Source organism: Manis javanica, chromosome X (genome assembly GCF_040802235.1).
Source record: "Manis javanica isolate MJ-LG chromosome X, MJ_LKY, whole genome shotgun sequence".
In the NCBI taxonomy this organism is placed as follows: Eukaryota; Metazoa; Chordata; class Mammalia; order Pholidota; family Manidae; genus Manis; species Manis javanica.
The window spans coordinates 125,372,477-125,400,366 of NC_133174.1; the positions used below are offsets into that span (position 1 = coordinate 125,372,477).

A 27,890-nucleotide genomic window follows, 5' to 3' on the forward strand; every position below is an offset into this window, starting at 1 on the left:
GTATTTCTTTGTTTTGTCTGATTGCCATGGCCAGGACCTCCAGTACTATGTTGAACAACAGTGGGGAGAGTGGGCATCCCTGTCTGGTTCCTGATCTTAGAGGAAAAGCTTTCAGCTTCTTGCTGTTAAGTATGATGTTGGCTGTGGGTTTGTCATATCTGGCCTTTATTGTGTTGAGGTACTTGCACTCTATACCCATTTTGTTGAGAGTTTTTATCATGAGTGGATGTTGAATTTTGTTGAATGCTTTTTCAATGTCTATGGAGATGACCATGTGGTTTTTGTCCTTCTTTTTGTTGATGTGATGGATGATGTTGATGGATTTTCGAATGTTACCATCCTTGCATCCCTGAGATGAATCCCATTTGATCATGGTGTATGATCTTCTTGATGTATTTTTGAATTCAGTTTGCTAATATTTTGTTGAGTATTTTTTCATCTATGTTCATCAGGGATACTGGTCAGTAATTTTCTTTTTTGGTTGGGTCTTTGCCTGGTTTTGGTATTAGAGTGATCCTGGCTCCATAGAATGAGTTTGGAAGTATTCCCTCCTCTTCTGTTTTTTGGAAAACTTTAAGAAGATTGGGTATTATGTCTTCTCTATATGTCTGATAAAATTCAGCAGTGAATCCATCTGGCCCAGGGGTTTTGTTCTTGGGTAGTTTTTTGATTACTGATTCAATTTCTTTGCTGGTAATTGGTCTGTTTAGATTTTCTGTTTCTTCCTTGGTCAGTCTTGGAAGGTTGTACTTTTCTAGGAAGTTGTCCATTTCTTCTAGGTTTTCCAGCTTGTTAGCATATAGATTTTCATAGTATTCTCTAATAATGCTTTGTATTTCTGTGGGGTCTGTGATGATTTTTCCTTTCTCATTTCTGATTCTGTTGATGTGTGTAGATTCTCTTTTTCTCTTTATAAGTCTGGCTTAGGGGCTTATCTATTTTGTTTATTTCTTCAAAGAACCAGCTCTTGGTTTCATTGATTTTTTCTATTGTTTTATTCTTCTCAATTTTGTTTATTTCTTCTCTGATCCTTATTATGTCCCTCCTTCTGCTGCCTTTGGGCCTCATTTGTTCTTCTTTCTCCAGTTTCAATAATTGTGACTGTAGACGATTCATTTAGGATTGTTCTTCCTTCTTCAAATAGGCCTGAATTGCTGTATACTTTCCTCTTAGAACTGCCTTCACTGCATCCCACAGAAGTTAGGGCTCTGTGCTGTTGTTGTCATTTGCCTCCAAATATTGCATGATCTCTGTTTTAATTTGGTCATTGATCCATTGATTATTTAGGAACATGTTGTTAAGCTTCCATGTGTTTGTGAGCCTTTTGGTTTTCATTGTACAGTTTATTTCTAGTTTTATAACTTTGTGGTCTGAGAAGTTGGTTTGTAGAATTTCAATCTTTTTGAATTTACTGAGGCTCTTTTTGTGGCCTAGTATGTGGTCTATTCTGGAGAATGTTCCATGTTCACTTGAGAAGAATGTGTATCCTGCTGCTTTTGGATGTAGAGTTCTATAGATGTCTATTAGGTCCATCTGTTCTACTGTGTTGTTCAGTGCCTCCGTGTCCTTACTTATTTTCTGCTTGGTGGATCTATCCTTTGGGGTGAGTGGTGTGTTGAAGTCTCCTAGAACAAATGCATTGCATTCTATTTCCTCCTTTAATTTTATTAGTATTTGTTTCACATATGTTGGTGCTCCTCTGTTGGGTGCATATATATTTAGAATGTTTATATCCTCTTGTTGGATTGAGCCCTTTATGATTATGTAATGTCCTTCTTTATCTCTTGTTACTTTCTTTGTTTTGAAGTGTATTTTGTCTGATACAAGTACTGCAACACCTGCTTTTTTCCTCCCTGTTGTTTGCATGAAATATCTTTTTCCATCCCTTGACTTTTAGTGTGTGTATGTCTTTGGGTTTGAGATGAGTCTCTTGTAAGCAGCATATAGATGGGTGTTGCTTTTTAATCCATCCTATTACTCTGTGTCTTTTGATTGATGCATTCAGTCCATTTACATTTAGGGTGATTATTGAAAGATATGCACGTTTTGCCATTGTGGGCTTTAGATTTGTGATTACCAAAGGTTCAAGGGTAGCTTCTTTACTATCTAACTGTCTAACTTAACTCTCTTATTAAGCTATTATAAACACAGTCTGATGATTCTTTATTTCTGTCCCTTCTTATTCCTCCTCGTCCATTCTTTATATGTTAGGTGTTTTATTCTGTACTCTTTTGTGTTTCCTTTGACTGCTTTTGTGAGTAGTTGATTTTATTTTTTGCCTTTAGTTAGTATTTAGTTGGTCTGCTTTCTTTGCTGTGATTTTATTTTCTCTGGTGACATCTGTTTAGCATTAGGAGTGCTTCCATCTAGAGCAATCCCTTTAAAATACCCTGTAGAGGTGATTTGTGGGAGGCAAATTCCCTCAACTTTTGCTTATCTGGGAATTGTTTAATCCCTCCTTCATATTTGAATGATAATTATGCTGGATACAGTATTCTTGGTTCAAGGCCCTTCTGTTTCATTGCATTAAATATATCATGCCATTGTCTTCTGGCCTGTAAGGTTTCTGTTGAGAAGTCTGATGATAGCCTGATGGGTTTTCCTTTGTAGGTGACCTTTCATCTCTCTCTGGCCACCTTTAATACTCTGTCCTTTTCTTTGATATTTGCCATTTTAATTATTATATGTCTTTGTGTTTTCCTCCTTCGGTCCCTTGTGTTGGGAGTTCTGTGGGCTGCCATAGTCTAAGAGACTATTTCCTCCCCCCAGTTTGGGGAAGTTTTCAGCAATTATTTCTTCAAATACACTTTCTATCCCTTTTTCTCTCTCTTCTTCTTCTGGTATTCCTATAATGCGAATATTGTTTCATTTGGATTGGTCACACAGTTCTCTTAATATTCTTTTATTCCTGGAGATCATTTTATCTCTCTCTGTGTCAGCTTCTCTGTGTTCCTGTTCTCTGATTTCTATTCCATTAATGGCATCTTGCACTTCATCCAGTCTTCTCTTAAGTCCTTTCAGAGACTGTTTTATTTCTGTATTCTGCCTCCCAACTTGATCCTTTAACTCTTGCATATTTCTCTACAGGTCCATCAGCATGGTTATGACCTTTATTTTGAATTCTTTTTCAGGAAGATTGGTTAAATCTATCTCCCCAGGCCCTCTCTTCGGGGTTGTCTGGGTAATTCTGAACTGGACCAAATTCTTCTGCATTTTCATGGCAATAGAGGTAGCTCTAGGCAGGTATTGTATTTGTTGGGTGGGAGAACAATGTCCTTTCCTGCTTGTTGGTTGCCTTGCCCTTCTCCACTGCCTGTGTCAGTTACCCAAACACCTGGAACAGCCTCCAGATTAATCCCCTGAGGTGCCATGGGCGGGGTCACCTGCAGGATAGCCCAGAGTCCTGAGGGGAGTGCCAGACATGCCAGGTGTGCTCTCCTGTGAGAACGGTGCACCTTCATGCCTTGCCCTGGCTTCCTCTGCCTGCGCCGGGCAGCTGCATGCTGGCGGCACCCTCTGGTTCTGGCCTGGGTGGCTGCAGTCAAGAAGAAGATTTTGGGCAGTTGCTGTGGGCACGGCCGCTCTCTGGGTGCTCTGGCACCATGGGTGCACACAGCCTCTCTCCGGCTGCTCTGACACCACTGGCATGAGCGGCCACTCTCCGGCTGGTCTGCTGCTGTGTCAGGGCCATGCTGGCTGGGGGAATGACTGGCAGGCTGCCTATCACTGTGAGGGTCTTCAGGGGTGCATTGCCACCCAGGTGGCTGGGGCACCCGAAGTTCCTCTGAATTCCAAGCCTGCTGGGCTGAGTGTGCCGGGATGATTCCATCCTGCTGTAAGGCTCCTGTCCCTTTAAGACTTTCAAAAAGCACTTGCTTTTCTTTTTTCCCAGGGGAGCCGGCTGCGGGGACCTGTTCGCAGATTTTATTTTTCCATTTCTGTAATATCCAGCACACCATGCAATGTGTGTCTGCACTCCTGGTGTGGATTACTAGAGATGGTTATTTAGCAGTCCTGCACTTCCACTCCCTCCCTGCTCTGACCCCTTTCCTCCCGCCAGGGAGTTGGGCTCGGGGGAGCACTTGGGTCCTGCTGGGCCGTGGCTTGTATCTTACCCCCTTCATGAGGTGCTGAGTTCTCGCAGATGTAGATGCCGCCTGGCTGTTGTACTGTATCCACTGGTCTCTCTTTTAGGAATAGTTGTATTTTTTGTATTTTCAAAAATATATATGGTTTTGGGAGGAGATTTCTGCTGCCCTACTCACACTGCCACCTTGGCTCCTCCTCATCTGCTTTGTTTTAATGAGATCATGTTACACAAAATATTTCATGTAAAACACTTACACAGTATCTGGTGTACACATGTATTTGTGTCAACTGTGGGCAGATAAAACTATCAGATTTCCTTTCTCCTAAGTGCCTGGCACGAGGTTCAATGTAAAACCAAACTGGCAGAAATTTCAGGGAATAATTCACTATGGAAAGGCAGTATTGATGACCTCCCACTCTCTGGTAGACATATTTCAAACAGCAGGTATGAGTGCCTTAGCAGAGGCTCCCAAGAAGTCACCACAAAGGATAGTAAGTTCTTATTTCTTACATTCATATTATTTCATTCTATGCATATTTTACATTTATACTTTTACTCTCTAGTCCTATCATAAAAGAAACCAGAACAGATTTCAATTGTCTTTTATATCAAAGAGAGACTGACACTGGGGTCATAAGCATCCTGGCCCCCAAGTCCAAGTGGGTACAAAAGGAGACCTGGGACATAGGGACTGACCCTGAGCAAGAGCCACACCTCCTTGTAACAAAGATAGCATGTGAGAATGGCAGGACAATCCAAGGTGGAGAATCAGTACCATATTTAAGCCATGTGGAAAGCCTGACAGAGCCAGGCTGAAAGGTAAAATGGCATGTCAAGCACAACAGAAACAAAACCTGTAGTACCAGCATGAGATAGCGAGTATGGCACAAATTTTATAACAAAAATCCCACTGAATATATTGATTTTTTTTTTCAGGAAAACCCTTTAGAAAGCACTTTATCTAAAAGTTTTTACTTATGGGTCTAAACATCATAATCAGAATTTTTGAGATTCTAATTTAAGTTCCCTTTTAAGAAGAATTTAGAAATTTACTATCAAATCACTCCATCAACCTATATAACTGTAGAATGTGCCCAATCACCACCACTGCTTAAGAGCTGCAATATACCAAAATGTTTTACAATTGAAAGTTAAATCTTAATATGTGTTACAAGAAAACCAACTAGAAAATTTATTAACACTAAGAGAATTTCTAACTTCTTTTTTCCCCAGGAGCTCCATAAGATCCAGATCAGTGAAAGGAGAAATGTGTTTTTGAAGGATTTTCTTTTAATCTTCAATCTACCTTGAAAATACTTTTGAATATAAATTGACTTCCATTCTTGAAAGGAAGACTCATTTCCTTCTGACCATATAATTTCTTATGAAGAAAGAATTATATGCATTTCTTCTTCAAGAGGAATGGTTTAAGATTGCCTCTCACCTGACACAGGTACATGGAAAAGAGGCAGTAAGAATGATGTAGGAAAATGAACAATGTCAGAAAATAGTTGTTGATGACAATTTACTCATATCACACCCATAAAATATTTGATAAATCTTGCAGTTAACATTAATATCCTTATACAAATGTGGGTAAAATTGTAATATTTCCAGAATATCTCGCCTGGCTTTAGTACATCTGCATATCAATAGGCATTCAGAGGTGGAAAGAAGTATGGCTCTAGTGCATTTGCTTCATTCCTTGGGGTGGAGTTTCATAAAAGAAAAGATGGCTCAATGTATGCTTTTACTACTAACCACATTAACAACACAAAATGAAATTTGTTTTAAGTGCATTAAAACTTATCTTCCTGGAGTCTACAGTCCTTTAAAAGAATTTTCTCGTTTCTTTGAAGCATAAAAAACCATAGTAGGTTGTCAGAAAAATCAAAGACAACATTATACTTATTTCTATGCTCACTCAAAAATGGTTAATTGTATAATCTACAGACTATTGAGCAATTACAAGGAATAATTTTGTGCCGATTAATATACAAACTCCGCGTCGTTTAAAAACCTTATTGTTAAAACAAAACAAAAAAGAAAATACCTTTTATCTGCCCATCCCCACTGCTTGGTGATTCAGCTGAAGGTGAAACAGAACTAATAGTGCCTTGACTCCCTCTTACTTGTCATAAAACATTAGGTTGAAAATGCCTGACTTCAGGAACATAGCTTTGAAAGAACCATCCTGAAAATATTTCTCTGTGGCAAACATCTTTACTAGCTTCTTGGACTGCAGATAAGGCACTGTGTCTTCTTGCACACTTCTGGGCGTTTTTGCTTGTCAAATGAGGATTGACCATAGCTTCTGAGTCGCATCTGTATTTGCATGTAAAAAAACCAGACATGTGCTCTTTATTTTCCTCCTGGGCATGCAGGTTTCTTTCTGCTTGCCTGAGTGTTTCTACCACTGACTTCCAAAAGGCCTCAGTTTCATGCCTCTGTCCGAGGTACAAGTACTTTGTCCTCTTTTATTCATATGGACAATTTTGGTCTGAGTGGCTCAATGCTAAGTAAGCACGGCTCATTTGGAGAAACTGTCAACCTGGGATACTCAGGTTCTCAGAAAGATGACTTATCCAGAAGGCTATGCTAAACATTACAGGAGATAAAGATAAGACAAGGTCCCTGTCCTTCAGGGAAGCATGATTTAATAGAAAAAGCACGGGATACCCAACAGGAGACCTCAATTTGGCATGTCAAGCACAATGGAAACAAAACCTACAGTACCAGCATGGGACAGTGAGTATGGCACAAATTTTATAACAAAAATCCCACTGAATATATTGATTTTTTTTTCCAGGAAAACCCTTTAGAAAGCACTTTATCTAAAAATTTTTACTTATGGGTCTAAACATCATAATCAGAAAATTTGAGATTCTGATCATCATAATCAGAAATCTGCCAATGGTCATCTGTGTGACCCTGAGGATGTTCACGTTCAATCTCAATTTCTTTATAATGTCAAAGAGAAATATAAACGGAACCTACATCACCAGGTGAAAACCTAAGAAGAATAAAACAGTAATAGTTGGGGAGGACGTGCTGGTGAACCAGAAAGGGTTTAATAAATATAAGGGGCTGTAGTTCCTGATCTAGCGAGGGGCTTGATCAGGACCAAACTGCCTTTTATTCAAGGAGGGTCCCGGCAAGCCTACTAAAAACTTTCGGGGCGGCAGCCCTTACTGGGAGAAATTGTGAGTAGAAAGAGCCTCCACCACCGAAAGAGACGCAGGAACAGTCCCCACGCGCAGCGCCTCCCAGGTCGGGAATAGGCGACTGTGGCACTGGATTCGGTAGGCTACATCGCTCCGGGCTGAAACGGAGCGCTCCTGCGGGGTGGACAGGACTAGCGGAACCCTTCCCAGTCAGACGAGCGGAGACCCCACAGGTAGATGACTGGGAGGGCTGTCAAGCCACCGGAAACTCCTCCTTCCTTTTCCGGTTGGCGCTCCGTCGGCCGCCAGCCACCCCAAAATGGCGAGTCGGGGTACGGTCTCGGGGAGATAGAGGAGCCAGGTGGGGAACTGATTTCACGAGGCCCCTGCGCTCCGGGCCCCTGCGCCTCGGAGCTTCAGGGGCCCGAGGGCGCGCGCTTCCTGCCACCGCCCCCGAAGTGGCGTCCGAACCGCGTGCTCCCTCCCCCGAGCGGCGGGAGGTGTGGCGACTGGGGAGCGGAGCTGAGGGAGTGGGAAGTGGCGTCCGCGGAACCCGGAGCTGTGCGGAGGTAATCGGGGAGCCTGTTTTCCCTTTGGATTTGGTCAGAGAGCCCCTGGGAATCCCGGCTGCAGGTGCAGGCGCTGCCGGGGGGCGGCTGCGTGGCGGCGCGCGGGGACGGGCGCTCAGCCCGGGTGTGTTCGCAGGGCCGACAGTGCCCGGCGGCCAGCGGCCTGACCGCGGGCGGGACTTCCTACAGCCACATGGAACCTCCGGAAGCGAGCGTGTTGTACCCTCCGTGAATTTATGACCCAGGGGTGTTGCTGAAGCACCTCGGAGGCTGCCTGTGGGCGGCGGGCTTATAGGGCAGTCCTTGTGGTCGCCCCAGAAGGTGTAGCGAGTTAGTGGCGGGGAATGGGACAGTCATATCTAGCAGTGCACCCCGCGAAACTTTTCTGTTTCCACTGACTTATGATCACGTCACTGGAGAAAGGGTTATTTCAACCTCAAGACATTAGCTTCTGCTGACATAAAAATACAGGAGCTGTCCCTGTACCTCTTCAGCCTGGATAGGCAATAAGAAACCAATCGTTTCTCTGAGTACCCGTGGCATCTTCGAAAGAACTTTGTTGCTGTTTCGGCTGGGTCATCTCAGGGAAAATCAGATTCTCAAGGCTATCCTCAGCCTTACTTAAAGATCTATAGGACCCTGAAGAAATCTAAAGTCAGGAGAAGGGTTACTTTTACTAGGACCCTTCCTATCACTTAAGAACCTTTCATTATTGTTTTCCAAAAAAAGTACCCCCCAAATGTTGCCGGTGTCTGGTTGCTTAGGGGATATTTGCTGAGAGGAGTAAGGTTATTTTTTTCTCTAATTATTTTACTTCTTTTCTGATCTGACTGATCTCATTTCTCCTGCCAGTATTAATATAATGGAAAGGAGAATACCAATGTTCCATGAAATGAAGGTTTCAATCTTCATAAGTGGATGAAGGATCATAGAAATCGTTTTCCCTCTGACTAAAGACGAAATGCCGGGATGATCTGTTGAAATATTGTATAATCTCAAAAGCTTTTAGTGAGTGGGTTTCAGTTTTTCACCCACTGACCTTTCCTCAACCTTTAAGAAGAAAGTTACCATTTGAATGGTGCTTTGTTTCAGAGCTGAGTAGCAAAGAAAAGGAGAAAAACATTAGTTGTGAAATAATTTGTTCTCATGAGTATCCTAATACTTCGCAGTTGATTTTAAAGGGGAGGCAGGACAGGTTCTTTTCTGTTCATTCTTCTCTGAGAACTATAAGTAGCAAACAAATATGTGTTATGTGGCTTTCTTCTTCACGGGTACTTATTTTCTCCCCTTCCTTAGTGCCCTTAGGGAGAAGATCTACTGGTTCCTTTTGTACCAAACCTGACAAGACCTCAGTTGTCAAAGGTGGCTCCAGGAGGATGGTACATATAGGAGTGAAACTGTTCCTAGAACAAATGATGATGAGACATCTGAAGGTGAATACATGCTCGTACCCACACATGGAGGCTTCATGGGAGACTATGGGGTCTGTGAAAGAGACCTCCTGTCACAGTGAGAAACCCAGCCCACAAACAGACAATCTGGGTCCTGAGAGTGCTCGCCAGCACTTCCGGGGCTTCTATTATCATGAAGCACCTGGACCACTTGAGGCTGTCAGCCAGCTTCAGGAATTATGCCATCAGTGGCTGAGGCCAGAGATCCACTCAAAAGAGCATATCCTGGAGCTTCTGGTGCTAGAGCAGTTCCTGACCATTCTGCCCAGGGATACCCAGAACTGGGTACGGAAGTATCATCCACAGAGCATCAAAGAGGCTGTGGCCCTGGTAGAACGCTTTCAGAGAGAACCTGGTGGACAGAATAATGAGGTGAGAAGAAAGATTCCTTACTTGTACAATAAAATAGGACAAAGGTGGATGTGTCCAGGTGGGGGTGATGATTGAAGAATGACATGGATGAGGTCACTCCTGTATTGTTCCTTTAGGACAGGATCTGAAATCACAGACATGCAGCAATAGTTGGCTATAGGTCCTGGAGCTCCTGGCAGTCTTCCCTGGCCTTAGGAAAAAGAAATGCATTTTGCCCTCTTTCATGCCAGGGAAATTGGAGGGTAGTGGGCCTAGTCTGGCAAGGCCAAGGAGACAGGGCTTGAATTCTTAGAAACAGAAGAATAAAAGGCAAGAAAGGGTTGAGAAAGGGGACAAAAATCTAGAAAAATGGACAATACTTAGAGATCAAAGGAGAGAGAGGGTAGCAAACAAAAGTATAAACAACTCAGGATACTGCAAAAGAAAAGAAGAAATGGGAAGAAAAAGGGGAAACAAGGATACAGAAAGAAGAAAAATGTCAACAGAGAGGTGGAGAGAATCAGGATGTTGAGGAATAATGCCCTCTGTAGTAGGAACACACACCTCTGGGCCAGAAGAAAAGAGCCTCCATTGCCCTCCTTTAGGGGTCTGTGTTTGGCCTTGCTGAGTGGAAAACCAAGATATCCCCTTGGGTGATAGCAGCACCCATCCTTTCCTTGGGAACCCACAGTGAGGAAGAGGATAGGATATATTTTGGTGTCTTATTACAACAAATCATATGAAAGGAGGTTAGAGTCCAACTCTTCCCCAATTTTTCCTCCATTGCATCCCCTTTCTCCATGAAATCCTTCCCTGGCCACAGGAATATTGGAAAATCTGACTGATAGGAAGTCGTTTTTTATTCAATGGCTTTTTTTTTGAGAAAATGAGAAGATAGAAATCCATTGACTCCAGGATCCAAGTCAAGTAAGGCAGTGAAGGAAGTGAGAACTTTTTCACACCTTTTTTTTTCATTTTATCCTAATTTGCCCAGATGTATATAGTTCTCCATGAGAAAATGGTGGCACAATATCTCTTCAGTTTTTTTTATTACTTCCTTTAATGTCACACACTCCCCAAATATGTCTCCACTCCTGTTCATCCCTCCACCACTGCCTCAAAACCAAAAGTAAGTTCTGTGCTAATGAAGATGGGGATTATTTCTAGGTCACAGACCCTGAGCTGGAAAAGAAGCAGTGCTCTTGGGAGAAACAGCAGTGGCCCTAGGCTTTAAGTGGAAGCCAGCAGAGCTCCAACCAATGGGTGTTATTCTAGAAAGAATGTTGGGATACATACCTGGTACTACAAGAACAGCTGGGCTAGAATACTCATAAAAAAACCCAGCCTGTATATGAAAGAGGTGAGGAGCTTCATAAATAATACTCTTCTCCTGGGAGCTGTGATAGTAATTGGTTCAGCTAGAATATGGGAATTTTCCAGATGCCCAGCCATGCTAGCAGTTAGGATGTCTCTCAGGCAGGAGTATAATAGTCCAGTGGTGGGTGAAGGTGAGGCTGGGTCTGGGGTACAGAAATATCTGAACCACAGAACCCTGCTAGTCACACCTTCCTCAGAAATTTGAGAGGAGAGAAGAAGATGGAAAGGGACTAGTGGGGTCATCTCACCCTTGTATGTTAGAGAAATTGGGATCACAAATGGGCCATCAGGGGCAGAATGGGAAGAGAATTACACACCAGAAAAAAAAATTATAAAGGACAAAAATCTCCCACATTTCCTACCATACACTGGAGGACCTGAGTCTTTCATTTTCAGACACCTCTAATTCTTGTCCACCCTAGTGAACAATTTTTATGAGAGGGACAAAAACAATGGATTTCCTTTTATTAATTTGTGTTATAAACTATGAACTTTGGGGAAACAGTCAACTGGGTTCTATGGAATGGTAGACATTAGGTTTTTATTTACAATGAGAAGGCCACTTATGGCACCACATACACATACTTACAAAGATGAGCCATCTTTACTCTGAAGGAGTCCTGATGTTCGATATTTTAGAAATCAACCTCAGGATATTCATAAACAGAAAAGAGAGGAATTTTCTCGGGCTCTTTTCCATCCACACTTGTGCCTGCTCAACAGATTCTAGGCTTTTCTGAGCAGAAAAACTCCCAAACCTGGAAGACGGCATGTGAGCTTATCTTGCCTGAGTCCCAGGTAACCTGTACTTCCCAGCTTTTTCAGGCAGCCTGGAAGCAGCCTTGTCTGTGCTTTACTCTGATGCTTGTGACCCACAGTGCTCGGCAGATGTTCTGAAGCGTGTTAGCCCAGGATCTTCTCTAGGCAGCTAGGCTTGGCACATTGGGAGTTGGGCACCTCCCAAGCTGTTTCCTGATCTCTTGGCTCCTTGCTTTTTTGCCATCTCACTTTTTATCCCCCTGAATCCTATATAATCTTAACTTTAGTGACAAAGCTGACCTGTAATTCGGAGATGAGTGCTAGAACCACTTCTGTCATGGCAAGTACTGAACTGAATCCCATTCTGTTCTTTAGAGTTTGTTGACATTTGAAGATGTGGCCATGTCTTTTTCTGAGGAAGAATGGAAATTACTGAACCATACCCAGAAGATGCTGTACAGTGATGTAATGCAGGAAAACTATGAGGCTGTCATCTCTCTAGGTAAAGATTCTGCTTTGCTTTTGTGTTGAAGTTGAGTAATCTGTTCTATTCTCAGTCCTTGGAAAATGCACTCCTTTGAAGGAGTCCCAGAGTTCCAGTAGCTGCTTGGCTGTCCACGTGATGGGGCAGGGGAAAGGGAAGGCATATCCAGCTCACCTGGGGAGCTTTTTACAAGGAGATGTCTCACTTGTTCATCCCAAATGGAATTCTTGATCTAGCACACTCTTGCCTCACCCTGATAACCTGTTCTTCCCATATCTTTTCCATCTCAGGAGAGGGTGCCTTGATTTACCCAGTGACTCGGGCCGAAAACCTCTCAGTTATCCTTTCTTCCAGCCTTTGTTGTACCCCACAACTGAACCATCAGCAAGTCCTCTTAGTTCTGTCTTCAAAATAGATCCTGAACACAACCATGTGACAGCCTCTTCTGCTCTTACGATCCTAGTCTAAGCCACCATCATCTCTAACCAAGGCTACTTCAGTGGCACTGGATTCCCATTCCCCATATCACTTTCATGTGTCCTCCTAAGGTTCTGCCCATTTAAATATTTGGAGTAAATGAAAGTATAAAAGAGTCATTCGCTCTTCCTGAAAATAGGTGGGAACTAAAATGGCAGTCCCATGACCTTAAGATTTTATTCTCAGAACATTATTGTTGCACCCTAAACTTAAACTTATCTGTTTAGTACAAGGGGAAGAACCATAGATCCAAGGTCCCCAAGAGCTCAAGGACGGTCTTGGAGAGTCTCCTACAGGTAAATATATAAATGGAAGAGGAGAAATTTTCCTTGATAGGAACCTTTACAGGGGCTTAACATTTTAAGATTCTCTTCCTGTATTTTTTTTTGTCTCTCCAAAAGGTGCCTTTATTTTTATTTTATTTTTTATTAAAGTACCATTGATATACAGTCTTATGAAGGTTTCACATGAGCACTGTGTTTCAACATTCACCCATATTATCAAGTCTTCACCCCATTGCCGTCACTGTCCATCAGCGTAGTAAGATGCTGGAGTCATTACTTGTCTTCTCCGTGCTGTTCTTCCTTCCGCGTGACTGCTAATTATAGTGCCACTCAGTCCCCTTCCCCCTCCCCACTCACCTTCCCTAACCCCTCCCCTTTGGTAACCGCTAGTCCCTTCTTGGAGTCGGTCTGTCTGTTGCTGTTTTGTTCCTTCAGTTTTTGCTTTGTTGTTATGCTCCACAGATGAGTGAAGTCGTTTGGCACTTTCTTTCTCCGCCTGGCTTATTTCACTGAGCATAATACCCTCTGCTTCTGTATTTTTTTAACTGAACTTTTTATTGAGATAATTATAGATTCACATGCAAATTTAAAATGTGATAGGAAGAGAACCCAGGTACACTTTACTCAGTTTCCTTCAATGATGAGTTGTGCAAAGGTATCATATGATATCACAACCAGGATATTGATACTGATACAATCTGTTGACCTTATTCATATTTCTCACTTTACTTGTATTCATCTGTGTGTGTATGTATTTACTTCTGTAAAATTTTATCGGGTGTAGATTTGTGTATTCACCACCGCAGTCAAGCTACTGGACCATTCATTCCATCCCTACAAGGCTCCCTCCTGTTGACCTTTAACAACCACATCCACTTCTCTCCCAACACCCCACTCCATCACCAACCCATGCCAACCACTAATCTCTTCTACATTTCTAAAATTTTACCATTTCAAAAATGTTATATAAATAGAATCATTAAGTGTGTGTCCTTTTGGGATTAACTTTTCTCATTTAAAATAATTCCCTGAAAATTCATCTAAGTTGTTACAGGTATCAATAGTTCAACTTCTTTTAACTGCTGATTAGCATTCCATGGTATTGATATGCCACAGTTTGTTTAACCTTTCACCCATTTAAAGATGTATTTGCTGTGTTCGGGTTTTGGCTATTGTGAATAAGACAGCCATCAGCATTACACAGGATTTTGTGTAGAGATATATTTTCATTTCTCTGGGATAACTATCTTAAAGAGGGCAATTTCTGCTTCATACGGTGATTACATATTTAATTTTATAAGAACATGATAAACTATTTTCCAGAGTGACTCTACCATTTTACATTCCAACTGCAGTGGTTGAGTGATCCAGTTCTCCACATCCTTGCCAGTGTTTAATATTGCCACCATTTAAAAAAAAATGTTTGCCATTTTGATAGATATTTAGTGTTATCTCATTGTGGTTTGGGTTTGCATTTCCAGAATGGCTAATGATCTTTTATAGCTTTTCATGTGCTTATTTGCAATCTCTATATTCTCTTCAGTGAAATGTCTTTTGCCCATATTTTAATTGGATTGTCTTAACTGTTGAGTTTTGAGGGTTCTTGATAAATTCTAAAATCTAGTGCTTTGGTGGATGAACAGTTTGCAAATAGTTTCCCCAAGTCTGTATATCATCTTTTTATTCTCTTCCCATGGGCTTCCATGGAGTATACAATTTTCATTTTGATGAGGACCAATTTTTCCTTTTTTCCTTGTATGGATTGTAGTTTTGGTGGCCAAGCTAGAACTCTGACTACTTCTAGATTACTAAATTTTTTTCCTATGTCTTTAACTAGAAGTTTTATAATTTTACATTTAAGTTTGTGATCCATTTTGAGTTAATTATATGAGGTGTGAAGCTCAGGTTGACGTTCACTTTTTCGCCTGTGGAGGTTCAACTGTGTCGGCCCCGTCTGTTGAAAAGGCTGTCCTCTCCCCATTGAACTGCTTTTGCGCTTGTGTCAGAGATGAGTTGAGCATGTTTTTGTGCATCTGTTCTCTCCCACGGAGCTATGTGTCTCTTTCCCTCTGTTCATATTGCACTGTCTTTATTACTGTAGGTATCTAATATAGTAGCCTTACTATCTGTGAGGTAGAGTGTTTCTTCCCACATCATTTTTTGTCCAGATACAATTTTATTTTAGCTATTCCAGGGCCTGTGCCTTGCTATATGAATTTTGGAGTGAGCTTATCTGTGTCTGCAAGAAACTGTTGGGATCATGCTAGAAATTACATCAAACTTATGTATTACTTTGAAGAGGTTTGATGTCTTTATTTTACTATGCTAATTTTTCTAATTAATGAAAACAGTATGTCTATTTCTTTAGGTCTTCTTTGCTTTCCTCAACTTTTTATAATTTTCAGTGTGCAGATACTCTACATGTTTTGTTTAAGTATATGCCGAGGCATTGCATTCTCATTAGGGCAGTCGTAGATGTTATTATTTTTAATATTGGTCTCTGCATGTTCATTGTTTCCATATAGGAATGCCACTAATTTTGTGTTTTGATCTTCTATCCTGTAACTCTTGAACTCACTTATTCGTTCTAAGAGTATTCTTTGTAGATTACTCGAGATTTTTACACATAGACAGTCACATCATCTGCAGTGACTTTTATTGCTTTTTCTTACCTTACTGCATTAGTTCTAACTTTTAGTACCGTGTTGAATAAGAGTGGTGAGATCAAAATTGCCTTGATCCCAATTTCATCATGAAAGTATCGAGTCTTTCACTATTACCTAGGATGTTAGTATGAGATTTTTTTGTTGTTGTTAATTTTTATAAAGGTAGTGTAATTCCTACCTTTCTGGTGTGTTTTTCATGAATAGACGTGGTGTTTGTCGAATACTTTTCTGTGTCAAGTGGTAGGAATATGATCTTTCAAAGCTTGTTGATATGGTGGGTTATGTTGTTGATTTCAAATGCTGAACTAGCTTTGTATGCCTGGGATAAATCCTATTTGATCCTGGTATGTTATTCCTAAGTGTTGTTATATTCAGTTTGCCAGTATTTTCAGGATTTTTACATTAAGTCCTTGGGAGATGTTAAGTCTGTAATCTTCTTTTTTAGTATGTGCTGTCTTTGTATGCTTTTGCTCTCAGGGTAATGCTGGGCTTATAAAATGAGTTGGGTAAGTATTTGCTGTTCTTTTTTCTGGAAGAGATTATATAAGATTATTAGTTCTTTAAATATTTGATATAATCCTCTGGTAACACCATGTGGATCTCGACATTTCTCTTTTTGGAAGTTTTTAAATTATGACTTCAGTTTCTTTAATAATAGTAGTGTTACTCAGGTTATCTCTTTCATGCTGGGTGAATTCTGGTAGTATGTGGCTTTTGAGGACTTGGTCCATTTTTTCCTAACTTTAAATTCTTGAACATGAAGTTGTTTATAGTATTCCCTTGTTATCTTTTTAAGTGCTGCAAAATGTGTAGTAATAGATCCAGTCTCCTTCCTGATATTTGTGATTTGTGTCTTATCCTTCTCAGTTGTGATAAAGGTTTATCAATTTTGCTGGTTTTTTTGAAGTATAAGCTTTTCATTTGGTCGTGATTTTGGTCTGATCTTTATTATATCCGTTCTTCAACTTGCTTTGGGTTCATTTTGCTTTTTTTCTAGTTTCTTAAGGTAGAAACATAGAGTATTGACTTGAGACCTTTCCCCTTCTCTATTGCAAGCATTAATAGCTATACGTTTTCCTCTGAGCACTTCTTTACTTGCATTTTTATATATTGCAATTTCATTTTCATTCAACTATACATTTTTAGATTTTTTTTGAAGCTTTCTCTTTGAAGCACGGATTATTTAGAAATGTATTGTGTCATGTCCACATATTTTTGGATTTTCCTGTTGTCTTTCTGTTTTTGAATTCTAGTCTAATTCCATTTTTGTCAGATTGCTTGTTGTTACTCAAGTTATGATTTTTTTTTTTTTTTTTGCTTTTTGCTTTTTCAGTCTGATGGGTGACTTTTTGTTATATCCTAATCATTTTGTCTATTAGGTTAGGAGAGATTGGGTCCTATTTAATATTTTAATTCAATGGACAGTTGCCCTGTTCTAGTTTAGCATGTAGGTTCTTTCCCACTTTTGTGGGGTGTGCTTCTAGTGACGCTTTAATTTTCAGAACCTTTGTGGTGTTATTTTGGTTTCTTTGGTGTATCTGGTACTGCTAAGGCTCCCATATGTCCCTGCTGGTGCTGCCTGAGGGTGAGGAAGGTATTTACCTATACCAGAGTGTCTTTCAGTGGAAGAGGGGAGTTTCAAACCCTCAAGGAAGAAGAGGCTTCCTGAGCCAGACCACTTGTGGCTTGGTCCCTATTGCTAGTTCTGCCCATCAACTTTGGTGTCTCCTACATGGGATTCTGATGTTGTAAGGTTTCCCACCCAGACTAGGGAAGGAATGAGCCTATCCAGGCAGACTTCTGTTGTTAGGTTGAGGTTTAAAAAACTCTTGATGTGGGTTGCCTCCCTCTGTTGAGTGTGGGGATGTAAGACGTGCTGCCAAGGTCTGCTGCTAGTCCTGGGTTCCCAAACAATTTTGTCTTCTTTTAACCACATTTTAGAATTTTCTCTTGGTCGTGCCTTGCACTCTTCAATTGTTTTGTTGTTGTGTCTAGCAGGGGGGATCAGAGAAATAGGTCTGTGCCTTTTTGTCCAGATTGGACTAGAAATCATTGTTCCTGTTCTGTTTTTAAGTAGTCATTGCTTTTTCTCTCCATTCCTATAGTGTTGTCATTCTGGGACACAGATGGCTGATTCTTCTGTTTATTCCAACAGGGTTAAAGCTCAAAAATGACACTGGAAATGACCAACCTATATTGATTTCTGCATTAGAAAGACAAGCATCAGGATGCAAAGTATTAAGAAAGGCCAGAATGAAAGTTGCCCAGAAAACAACAGGCAAAGGAAACGATGGGACACGCAGGGTACGGAAGCGGCATCAAGCCTTCCTAGGGAAGAAAAGAAAGAAACTTTCAACTTGTAAACAAGAGCTTCCAAAGCATATGGATCTTCACGGGAAAGGCCATGCAGGAGAGAAACCTTTTAAATGTCAGGAATGTGGGAAAGCCTTCAGAGTTAGTTCTGACCTTATTAAGCACCAGAGAATTCACACTGAAGAGAAACCCTATAAGTGTCAACAATGTGATAAGAGGTTTCGGTGGAGTTCAGATCTTAATAAGCACTTAATGGCACACCAAGGAATAAAACCATATAGATGCTCATGGTGTGGGAAAAGCTTCAGTCATAACACAAATCTACACACACATCTAAGAATTCACACAGGAGAGAAGCCCTTTAAATGCTACGAATGTGGAAAAAGATTCATTCAGAACTCCCACCTTATTAAACACCAGAGAACCCACACAGGTGAGCAGCCTTATACTTGTAGCATATGCAGAAGAAATTTTAGCAGGCGGTCAAGCCTTCTTAGACACCAGAAACTCCACAGGGGAAGGGAATCCTGTCCAGTGTCTCCAGTCTGAAGAGAGTCACCATATGGAGCTTGACCCTAGAGGTGATGAAAGAATACAAAATTCTGAGGCATCCAATGATAGGAATTTGTCATCAACAGAAAATTTGTGAAGGGTGGATGTCACGTTTCACCGAAGGGAATCGACGCTGTATCTCTTTTATTCAGCATTGTATCTTCAGTGCCTAGCAGAAGACTGATGCATAATGAGTACCTTATAAATAAAAGAAAGAAAATGGAGTTATCAAAGATCTATAATTATCTATCTAACTAACTGTCTGGTTACTCAGCTTCTCCACCCTCTGTAGTCTAAATTCTCCAGGTATCAGGTGCTCAGCAATTGTATGATGGCTATGAGTCCTGCTTTCATTCTTTCTCAGGAGAGATGGAAAATAAGAGTGATCAGGTCCTCTGAAGGGAGCTCAGAAAGAATTACTAAGTTAGAGTTTCTGTGGCTGCTCTGTCTGCTTGAACATCTAAGCCCAGGCTCAGGGAATTTTATTGTAGAGCAGGAAGAGAGGATTCCACGTTTTCCCTCAGAGAAGTGTCCCATTCTATTTGCCTCTCCCCTCAGCACCCACTACCGTAATGTTTTCTGTCTGGGATTGTTGGTAGCAAGCAAAGGCCCGAATGGCAACATAGACATAGGGACCTTGCAAGCCCTATGTATTTCTCTGGCTGCTAATCCTCCCAACACTGAGGCATATAGAATGACATGATGAAGGGGACAGTCTGGGCCCTCATCCAGGTATCTATCTGTCTCTTTGTAGAAAGCATAGGACAGTGGTGAATGGCCTTTTTTTTTTTTTTTTTTTTTTTTACTGTGACTATGGGGGCTGGAGGCTTTCCAACTGGTCCCACACTTCTCCCAGGGCCTAAAGGGAGGCTCATTTTTATGGCTGCTTAGCTACAGCCCTGTACACCTGGATGTTCTACAAGAAGGTCTGGGTAATTTACAAACGGATTTAACTGAGAATGGCAAGGAGAACCCTGTGGCCTCTTGGCCTTGGTGCACACTGGATACCAGGAGGGAATGTCCAGAAGTGTCAGGGCAAAGAATGGCCTGTGACTTAGAGTGATGGTCCTGATGGGAGCTCAGTCAGATGGAAACTGTTTTTGATGTTGGTGGTTTCTCTTCCTTCCCCACTGGCCTCAGTGATTATCTCCTGAGAAGACAATGTGATGTCAAGGGAAGAGCAGGGAAGTTGGAAGGCATGGATTTATATCTGTGTCAGATCCTAGTTTAAGATGTTGGCCAAGGATTCTACATGTTATTTCATAAAGTATTACTTTTTAAAATAAGATGGCATGTTTTCTATTAAATGTAAACATTAAACAGAACTCCATTGTTACAGAATCACCCAGAGATAGCCTAGCCACTTTTCACCTTTTTGGAATAGATGTCTTAAGACGTTTTTTCCATCAAGAGGCCTCCGTAGCCTGTTTTCAGGTTTGTAAAGTGGAGGCCATAATTCCTCCCTCTCAGGGCTGCTGTAAGGGTTAAATGAGGCACATGAGTATGTCGCACACTGATTGATAGGCCGCAGCAGATGTTCCGTAAACATTTGGAACATTCTTCATGTTTCAGCTAGCTATTTAAAAATCATCAACTTTGTGTACTTGTCCAGCTTTTAAGCATCCTTAATTAGCAGGGTTTCCATTATTTCCAGCTGATTATTGAGCCTGCTAATGACAGCCAGAAGGGTCGCCTTCTGGCGTGACAGTCCTCTCTAGAGATGCTTCTCTAGTCAAGTCATAAGATAATGTCCGTGTTTAGTTTGACACACTGAAAATGAGTAACAGAACCAAAAGACATTAGATGCTCTCAACTTGAGATGCCTGGAAAAGGAGGGGAGGTGATGGCCGTGGGTGGACTTTGCGGGCAGTCCTCAAACTAATGAAGGAGGAAAGAGGTGACTGTAGCATGGCCACTAAAAAGAATGAAAGGGCTAAGCCCAAAGGAGGAAGTAACCTGGAAGGAAGGGACCCCATTCTATTATTAAAGCCGTGGAGACTGCCCCACCATCCCTTCCAGAACTATCTGCGATTGGGCCCTTGGAAATGCACCTTGCAGAGGCCACTCTCTGCTTTGTGTGAATCCGTGTTTGGTTGCAACCACGGTAGCTGCTTTCTAACCCCCATTCAAAGGACATTTACTCAGGTGGCATTTAGGAAGAAGAGATTGCCTCAAGAATTGGAGGAAGTACTGCATCAATGGAGCCAGCAGTTACGGACGGCCAATCAGGATTCAGCAAAGGTCCTGAAAAAGAGTCAGCAAAAGGGCACTCTGTTTTCATGAAACTGCCAACCATTGTTATAACACCTGTTAGCTTGAAAGCTCACTTTTCCGGTCCTCATCTCTCCTGGCATCCCCGGGAGAGGCAAAAAACGGAACATGGGTCCTATGAGAGATGAGTTATTGAAGGCAAATGGCAGGAGGGCCTTCAGATGTGAATGGGTAAAAACAGGAAGGGACCTGAGGGCTCCTGGTTCTCCGTTCAGACTCCATTGCCCTTTGATTAAACAGGAGTCATGGAGAAAGGACATTTCCGTCCCCATGTTTGGGGAACAGTGTTTAGAAGCTGGGGTTCCTGCCTGACTCATCAGTACCTATTCTTCCCTTTTAGTTCTCTGCCAGCTCCCTAGGGCCACATTCCCCATGCATCCTACTGCTTGTATCAACCCTCACCATCTCAGAAAAAGAGCTGTAGGCACTAAAGAAGCGGCAGAATGGAATAAAGGGGAGAGCTGTCCTTTTGCTTTATGCTTGCCCACCACCTCCCCAGCATGTGCCTGAAGGATGGTTATGCCACTGCCTTTCTGACGACACACCAGGAAGACAGCATGCAAAAGCTCAGGGACTAGAGAAGCAGCTGGTTACTCGTGCAGGGCACAGAATGAAGAGGCAGAAGGCTCACCTGCAGCTCCCCCAGATGGACATGGAAGTGAGGGGACAAAAGCTGGCCCGAGCCAGGTGTGAGGGGTGTGGGTTCATATCCTGTGCTCCTGTCCTAGGGAAGGATGTGAGGGATAATGTGGACTGGGCAGAAGGGATGAGAGAGGAGAAGGACAGTGGTCCTTTTCCACTCAGGTCTGCATCTGGAAGCCCGAAGCTGGAAGGCAAGGGCTCGGAAAGGCAGCCCAGCGTGGCTGCTTGCTGCAGCCCAGAGGCCCAGGGTGCCCGTGGTCCCAGCCAGTGTGTGCAGGACTCAGGTCTGTATCTTCTCCCTCCCAGCAAACAATGGCACGGCTGTTACTCCAGAGCTCTTAATCTGTCTTTGATTATTCTTTGTTTTTAGTCCCCAATATTGCCTCCCGACTTGTCCAAATTCTTCCCTGAGCATCACATCCCATCTTCCTCCTTTTAGCCCTTCAAAACTCACTCCGTACTTACCGTTCTCTTTGAACAGCACTTAAAACTCAGATTTTGTTAGAACACCAGTTGTTGGACGTCATTCCCAGAATTTCTACTTCAGTTGGTCTGGGTTAGGGGCAGAAAACTGGCATTGCTCACAAGTCCCCACGTGATGCCGATGCTCCAGCAGCCCCACTTTGACAACTGACTGCTGTCGGAACACCTCTTAACGTACTTTTCCTTGAGGGCAGAGGTTGTCTTAGAAGTCCAGTAAGTCTATCAAAGGCTGGCCCCGGCCTGGATGTCCATAGAGGCTCCCTGAGCATATGGGGCTGACCGCTTTAGGGTTCAATGTGAACTTAATCTGTGATTGATTCTCTTCCAATTGGCAAGTCACTACCAGCAATTAAGTGTGTGTATGAAGTGTGCATGTTGCTTGAATTTTGAGGCTTCCGTGTCTGCCTCCCTAATCTCACCCTCTGTTTCAGTCTCCCAGACTGCCAGCATGCCTGGTCTCCCTGCAGCTCTCTGGACCTAGGCTCACCAGCTCTGGGCCTCCCCGGGCAGGAAGCCCAGGAAATGTGCCTGTAAGCAGCTCTACAGTCTGCTTCTCTGGGCCCTGAGAAACCAGGAACCATGAAGCTGGAAGCCTTACAAGGATCTCTGGGATCTTACTGGAACCACCTAGGAAGCGTCTCTGTAAAGGGTTTTGTCCTTCTTGGTGCTGTGTCTCCTCCACTGTCCTGCCTGCCTGCCACCCTTTTGCAACTCAGCCCTCCCAGCACCCTGTCCCCTCTGGAAACTGACCTTGGCAGATGCAGAGGTCACAGAGCAGCGCAAATGATGTAGCTGGGAAGCACAGGGGCCTGCATCTCTCTAGGGACATTCACCTTTCTCTGAGTGCTCCTAACTCCTTTCTCAGTTTGGAGATGGGCAGGGGCTGGAATCATCCAGTGCCCCAGAGGTGGACTTGATCACTGGTGCAGTCAGACAGACCCTGCACCCTCACTGAGGCCTGTTGCTCCCCAGCCCCTTCAGGTCAGCAGCAGCCTGAGTGCTTGAGACCCAGAGAGGCCTCTTGGAAATGCAGTGTGAGGAGCCACCTCTGAGGAGTCCTTAAGTGACCAAAGTTCACTTGTGCCTGGGAGTGCCCCAAAACGGCCCAAGGTGGTTTCAAAGGAACCTATTTCCAAATCCTTAGTTCCATACATTTTTCTTCTTAAAACTGATGAGGAAACCCTGAGGGAGCAGCTGTGCCCACCTCCCCTTCACCACCACTCCTCCCCGATCTCACCATGGTGTGCTGCCTCCAGAGTTTAACATGTCTTAGTCGCTGAAGGTGCTTTAAAATCTCCTGGCCAGGAAACTGAATGGCTAATGACTGAGTAGGAAATCCTGCATATCAAAATAATTTCCTGTTTTTTCCTTTAGACAGAATTGACGGAGGACTGATCAACGGATCATAGGATCATCATTGAAAAAAGTTGATCGTAGCTCAGTATTTGATTTATGCCATATAGTTCTAAAGGAAATTGAAAACACTTTTGTATGACCGTGCAAACTTCCTCTCATGCCCATTTATGAAATGAAATGAGAAACGGGGGTATAATTGGTGGTAAGCCAGGCCTCATTCTGGAAATAACGTATTCATGACCCAAACCAATTTTTTTAAATCATCCGGATAATTAAGAGTGGGATTTCCAATGTTTTTTATTTATTACCAAATTTATGAAATATTTATTTGATAGTTGTAAAAGCTCAATCAAACAAAACACATTAACACTTAGAATATCACGGTCAAGGGATTTTTCCCCTACTTTTATGCATTTTTAAAGAAAGTTTTTGGTGGCACTGGGGGTGGGCAGGCATGCGGCGCAGGCACAGCAGTGTCATGAATCGTGGGCTGCGCTTGCACTGAGCATGCGCTTTTCCTGGGCCTGGCCATGCCTTTCTGCCAGCATAAACTACAGGCACAGCATCACGGTCTTCTCGGCCCGTGGCCACCTCTTCGAAGTGGAGTACATGCCGGAAGCCATGAAGAAGGGCCCCATCGCAGTTGGCATTTGAGGAAAAGACATTGTTGTTCTTGGCGTGGAGATCAAGCGGGCAGACGAACTGCAGGATAGAGGAACGGTGCGGAAGATCTGTGCATTGGATGACAATGTCTGCCTGGCCTTCGCAGGCCTCACTGCCTGTGCTAAACAGTCATCAACAGGGTCTGGGTGGAGTGCCAGAGCCACCAGCTGGCCGTGGAAGACCCCGTCCCTGCCGAGTGCATCACTCACTACATTGCCAGTCTGAAGCAGGGCCACCCAGCAGTGGGCTCAGATAGTTTGGCATCTCTGCACTTACTGAGGGTTTTGACTTTGATGGCAACCCCAGACTCTGTCAGACTGATCCCTCAGGCACCTACCATGCCTGAAAGGCCAATGGCATAGGCTGGGGTGTGAATTTCTAGAGAAGAGAATTACACTGATGAAGCCATCCGAATGGACAATCTGACCATTAAACTGGTTATCAAGGCCCTTCTCTGCAAGTGGTTCAGAATGGCAGAAAACCATCGAGCTTGCGTTCATGCAGAGAGATCAGCCCCTCAAGATTTTAAGTCCTGAAGAAATTGAGAAATGTGTTGTTGAAATTGCAAACGAAAAAGAGAAAAACCCAAAGCATTATGATGAGAAAATTTTTGCTTGTAGTGATTTTTAGATTCAAATCATGGTTGAGCCTCAAAATGATGTGTAGGCATTTCCATTCCATTTACCTATACTGCCCAGGAGTCCTACAGCAAACTTACGTATTTTGTACCCTTTTAAAAAAGGAAACTTTCATTGAAGCTTGACACACAACTAGAAAAATGCTCAAGGATTAAGTGTACAGCTCAGGGAATGCTCACTCATTGAACATCCTCATAACTACCACCCAGATCAGCAAAAAGAACATTACCAGGACTCGGGCACCCTAGGAGTGGAATGGTTGAGTCATAGGGTTTACATATGTTCACCTTCTTTGGATACTTTAGATTCCAAAATGTTTTTCAAAGTGTACCAATCTACATTTCCACCAGCAGTGTACGAGAGTTTTAGTTGCTCCTTAGCCTTGTCAACATTTGAAATTATCTATTTCATTTCAGCCGTCCTGGTGAGTATTAGTACTGTGGTTCTAATTTGCCTTTCCTTGATGATCAGTTAAGATAAGCACCTTTTCCTGTGTTTAATATGTGTCTAATGAGTATTGAAATATACTCTTGAAATGCCTGTCAAGTCTCTTTCCCAAATTTGCAGGGTTTTTTTTCACTGATGTGTTTGGTACTGAATGAGTCCTTTGTTGGATACATGTAATGCAGATGTATTTTCCCACTGCACAGGGTGCTGCTTCACTCACTCAGTGATGTCCCTTCACGAAGAAAAGTTCCCAGTTGTAATGCAGTCCAGTTTATCAGTATTTTCCTTCCTTACTAGTGCTGTTGGAGTCTTGGTGAAGAAATCATTGCCTACCCCAAGGTCATTAAGATATTTTCCTGTTTTCATTTACAACTTGTATTATTTTATCTTATACATTTAGATCGACAATTCATGTGTGTCAGTCTGAGGGCAGCCTGGGGCAAAATACTTCTGAACCAAAATCAGTCAAAGGGACAAATAAAGTGGGAGAAACCCATTTATTGCTTACAAGCAGTCGTCCACTTGTGCTTGCCCCTGTCTCTCTCAACCCGGCTGCAATTAGGGACCCCACCCAACCTCTCCAGTCCAGAGATGCCCTCCCTTCCCCTTGTAATTACCTATTGATACGGAGATGAACTATTCTGTCCACCCCTTGGAAGCACCTATTGCTATGGAGACGCACTAAGGCCAGGTGAGAGACTCTGGAAACACTGCCATTTTACCCACAGCCCAGCTCTCCAGAAATTTTGCCTCACAATCTACTCACTCCGCATCTTCTGCAGTGGCCCCTGTGTGAGAAAACTGGAGCAGTGTAACCACACTACTAACATACAATAGCAACAGCAATAAAATCACGATAATCCTCCAGCTGGAGGAGTCAGCTAAATTCAGTCCTATGCAGATTTAGTCCATAGCTTGCCCATTCCACAGGCGGTCAGTAGCTGAACAGGTAGGGAGTTCCGAGCAATCATCACGGGGCAGCTGCAGCCGGGGGGCAGATCCAGGCCACAGGAACTATGGAAGAAAGTAACCTTAAGGGTGATAGGATACATGTTTTAATGACTCCAGCAGAGCAAATCTTGTCCATCAAGTAGGATGCATGCAAGAGGGTGCTTCCGTGATAGGACAGTGACGGGAATGGGATCTCATCCTGGTCTAGTATACCTGACTCCCTGTGGGAGTTACAGATGGGTCTGTATGTAGGGCTACTGGAGGCACATGCCTGGCCACAATGCTAAGATGAAACTCCCCAGTAAGAAGCTCTTACCTTCCTGCCTTTTTGGGTACACTACCTTCATCTCTGGGGGCCCCTCTGCTCTCACTCCGGGAACACACAGGAGGCCAGCTTTCAGGCTTTATCCCCAAGGTGCCACAAGGGCCAGCCATGGTTGGTCCATGTGTCGAAACATCCATGTGTCAAATGTCTTTCTTAGGGGCATCCCATAGGGCATCGCCCAGCTCCTCCAAGCGATGCCGAAATCAGTCTCTCTCTTCTATAACCCTTTCCACTATCTCGAGAAACAGACCCCACAATCCTGCTGCTCCATGGCCACTCAGGGCCTCTAAGCAGTCTTCTCTCTCTGGGAGGGCTAATTCCACTACTTCTGGTGTCTCCACCCTTCCCCAATTTGGGGAAAGGCCCCACCGCTCTAGCAGAGGCTCTACCCTAGACCAAATCCCCACTAAGGGCTCCTCATTTGGAAGCCCCACAGATAGGGGGCTCCGAGGTGAAGCTGCACCCTCCACCACTGCAGCCACGGGGGCCTCCTCACCATCCATGGTGAGGTGGTTCTGGGTATCTCCCCACCATCTCTAGGGGCAGCCAGCCCAAGGGTCACACTCAGGAAGACACATTAAGGGTTCAGAGGTCCTGCTGACTACCACCAGATGTAACTCTGGGGAGAAAATATTTTCCCAGCCCAGGGCAAAATACCTTTGAACCAAAATCAGTCAAAGGGACAAATGAAGTTGGAGAAACCCGTTTATCTCTTACAAGCAGTCCACTTCTGCTTACCCGTGTGTCTCGCAACCTGGCTGCAGTAAGGCACCCCACCCAACCCCTCTGGTCCAGATATGCCCTCGCTCCCCCTTGTAATTACCTACTGATTTGGAGATGGACTACTTCTCTCCACCCCTTGGAAACACCTACTGCTATGGAGATGCACTAAGGTCAGGTGAGAGATTCTGGAAATACTGCAGTTTTACCCAAATCTGGATTTAATAAACAAAATGTCATTTATTTATTCGATGGATAATTGTAAAGCCAGAAAAAGGAAATAGAATGTGGACACAAGCTACAACATGGATGTACCTCAAAAATCAATATACCAAATAAAAGAAATCAGGCAGCAAAGGTCACAGATTTTATGGGGTTCCATTTATATGAAATACCCAGTATAGGTAAATCCATAGGGACGGAATGCAGATTAGTAGTTTCCAGAGCTAGGGAGATGGGAGTCTCCTTTGGGGTAATGAGAATGTTTTCAAAGTAGATAGATGTGATAGACGTACAGCAAAATGAATGTATTAAATGCTACCCAATTGTACACTTATTTTAGAGGTCCATCCATATTACAGCATGCGACTGCTGTGGAAAATCAGTTGGAGGTCTCTGAGTTATACGTACAATTACCATATGATCCAGGAATTCTACTTCTAGGGACGTATGAGTAGAAAGTACAGCGCTTCCAGTTTCTGCACATCACCACCAAGGCTTGTTAACTTTTGTGCCCCTTTATCCCCCTCCCCCATTCACTCACTTTCCCCAACCCCAGTCACTTCTCATGTCTATGAGTCTACTGCTATTTTAATCATTTTGTTTTGTTCTCTTTTTGTTTTTTTGGATGCTTCCTT

At 43.0% G+C, this 27,890-nt stretch overlaps 1 protein-coding gene and 1 pseudogene across 5 annotated transcripts; both read left to right on the forward strand.

The window, feature by feature from the left end:
• Window positions 1-7,536: 7,536 nt before the first annotated feature.
• LOC108388278 (zinc finger protein 75D) lies at window positions 7,537-18,761 on the forward strand. 5 transcript variants are annotated; one of them, XM_073227562.1, is made up of 4 exons: window positions 7,537-7,615; window positions 9,120-9,256; window positions 12,137-12,263; window positions 17,828-18,761. In XM_073227562.1, exons 2-4 carry the CDS (start codon window positions 9,200-9,202, stop codon window positions 18,532-18,534), a joined length of 891 nt encoding a protein of 296 aa, XP_073083663.1. In that variant the 5' UTR covers window positions 7,537-7,615; window positions 9,120-9,199; the 3' UTR covers window positions 18,535-18,761. The 5 variants fall into 5 exon arrangements, with proteins under 5 accessions (XP_073083663.1, XP_073083662.1, XP_036872870.1 ...); XM_073227561.1 differs by having other exon boundaries at window positions 7,538-7,615; window positions 9,120-9,646; XM_037016975.2 differs by lacking the exon at window positions 12,137-12,263 and having other exon boundaries at window positions 7,541-7,823.
• Window positions 18,762-18,906: 145 nt separating this feature from the next.
• LOC140847381 (proteasome subunit alpha type-7 pseudogene) lies at window positions 18,907-26,616 on the forward strand (annotated as a pseudogene).
• The last annotated feature ends 1,274 nt before the right edge of the window (window positions 26,617-27,890 follow it).

Excerpts from the sequence above, each read along its gene's own strand:
- LOC108388278 (XM_073227561.1), top strand. The coding sequence starts at position 9,200 with ATGGTACATATAGGAGTGAAACTGTTCCTAGAACAAATGATGATGAGA. Across the intron at positions 9,647-12,136 it reads CTGGTGGACAGAATAATGAG|AGTTTGTTGACATTTGAAGA; the intron begins GTGAGAAGAAAG and ends TCTGTTCTTTAG. Across the intron at positions 12,264-17,827 it reads TGAGGCTGTCATCTCTCTAG|GGTTAAAGCTCAAAAATGAC; the intron begins GTAAAGATTCTG and ends TTATTCCAACAG.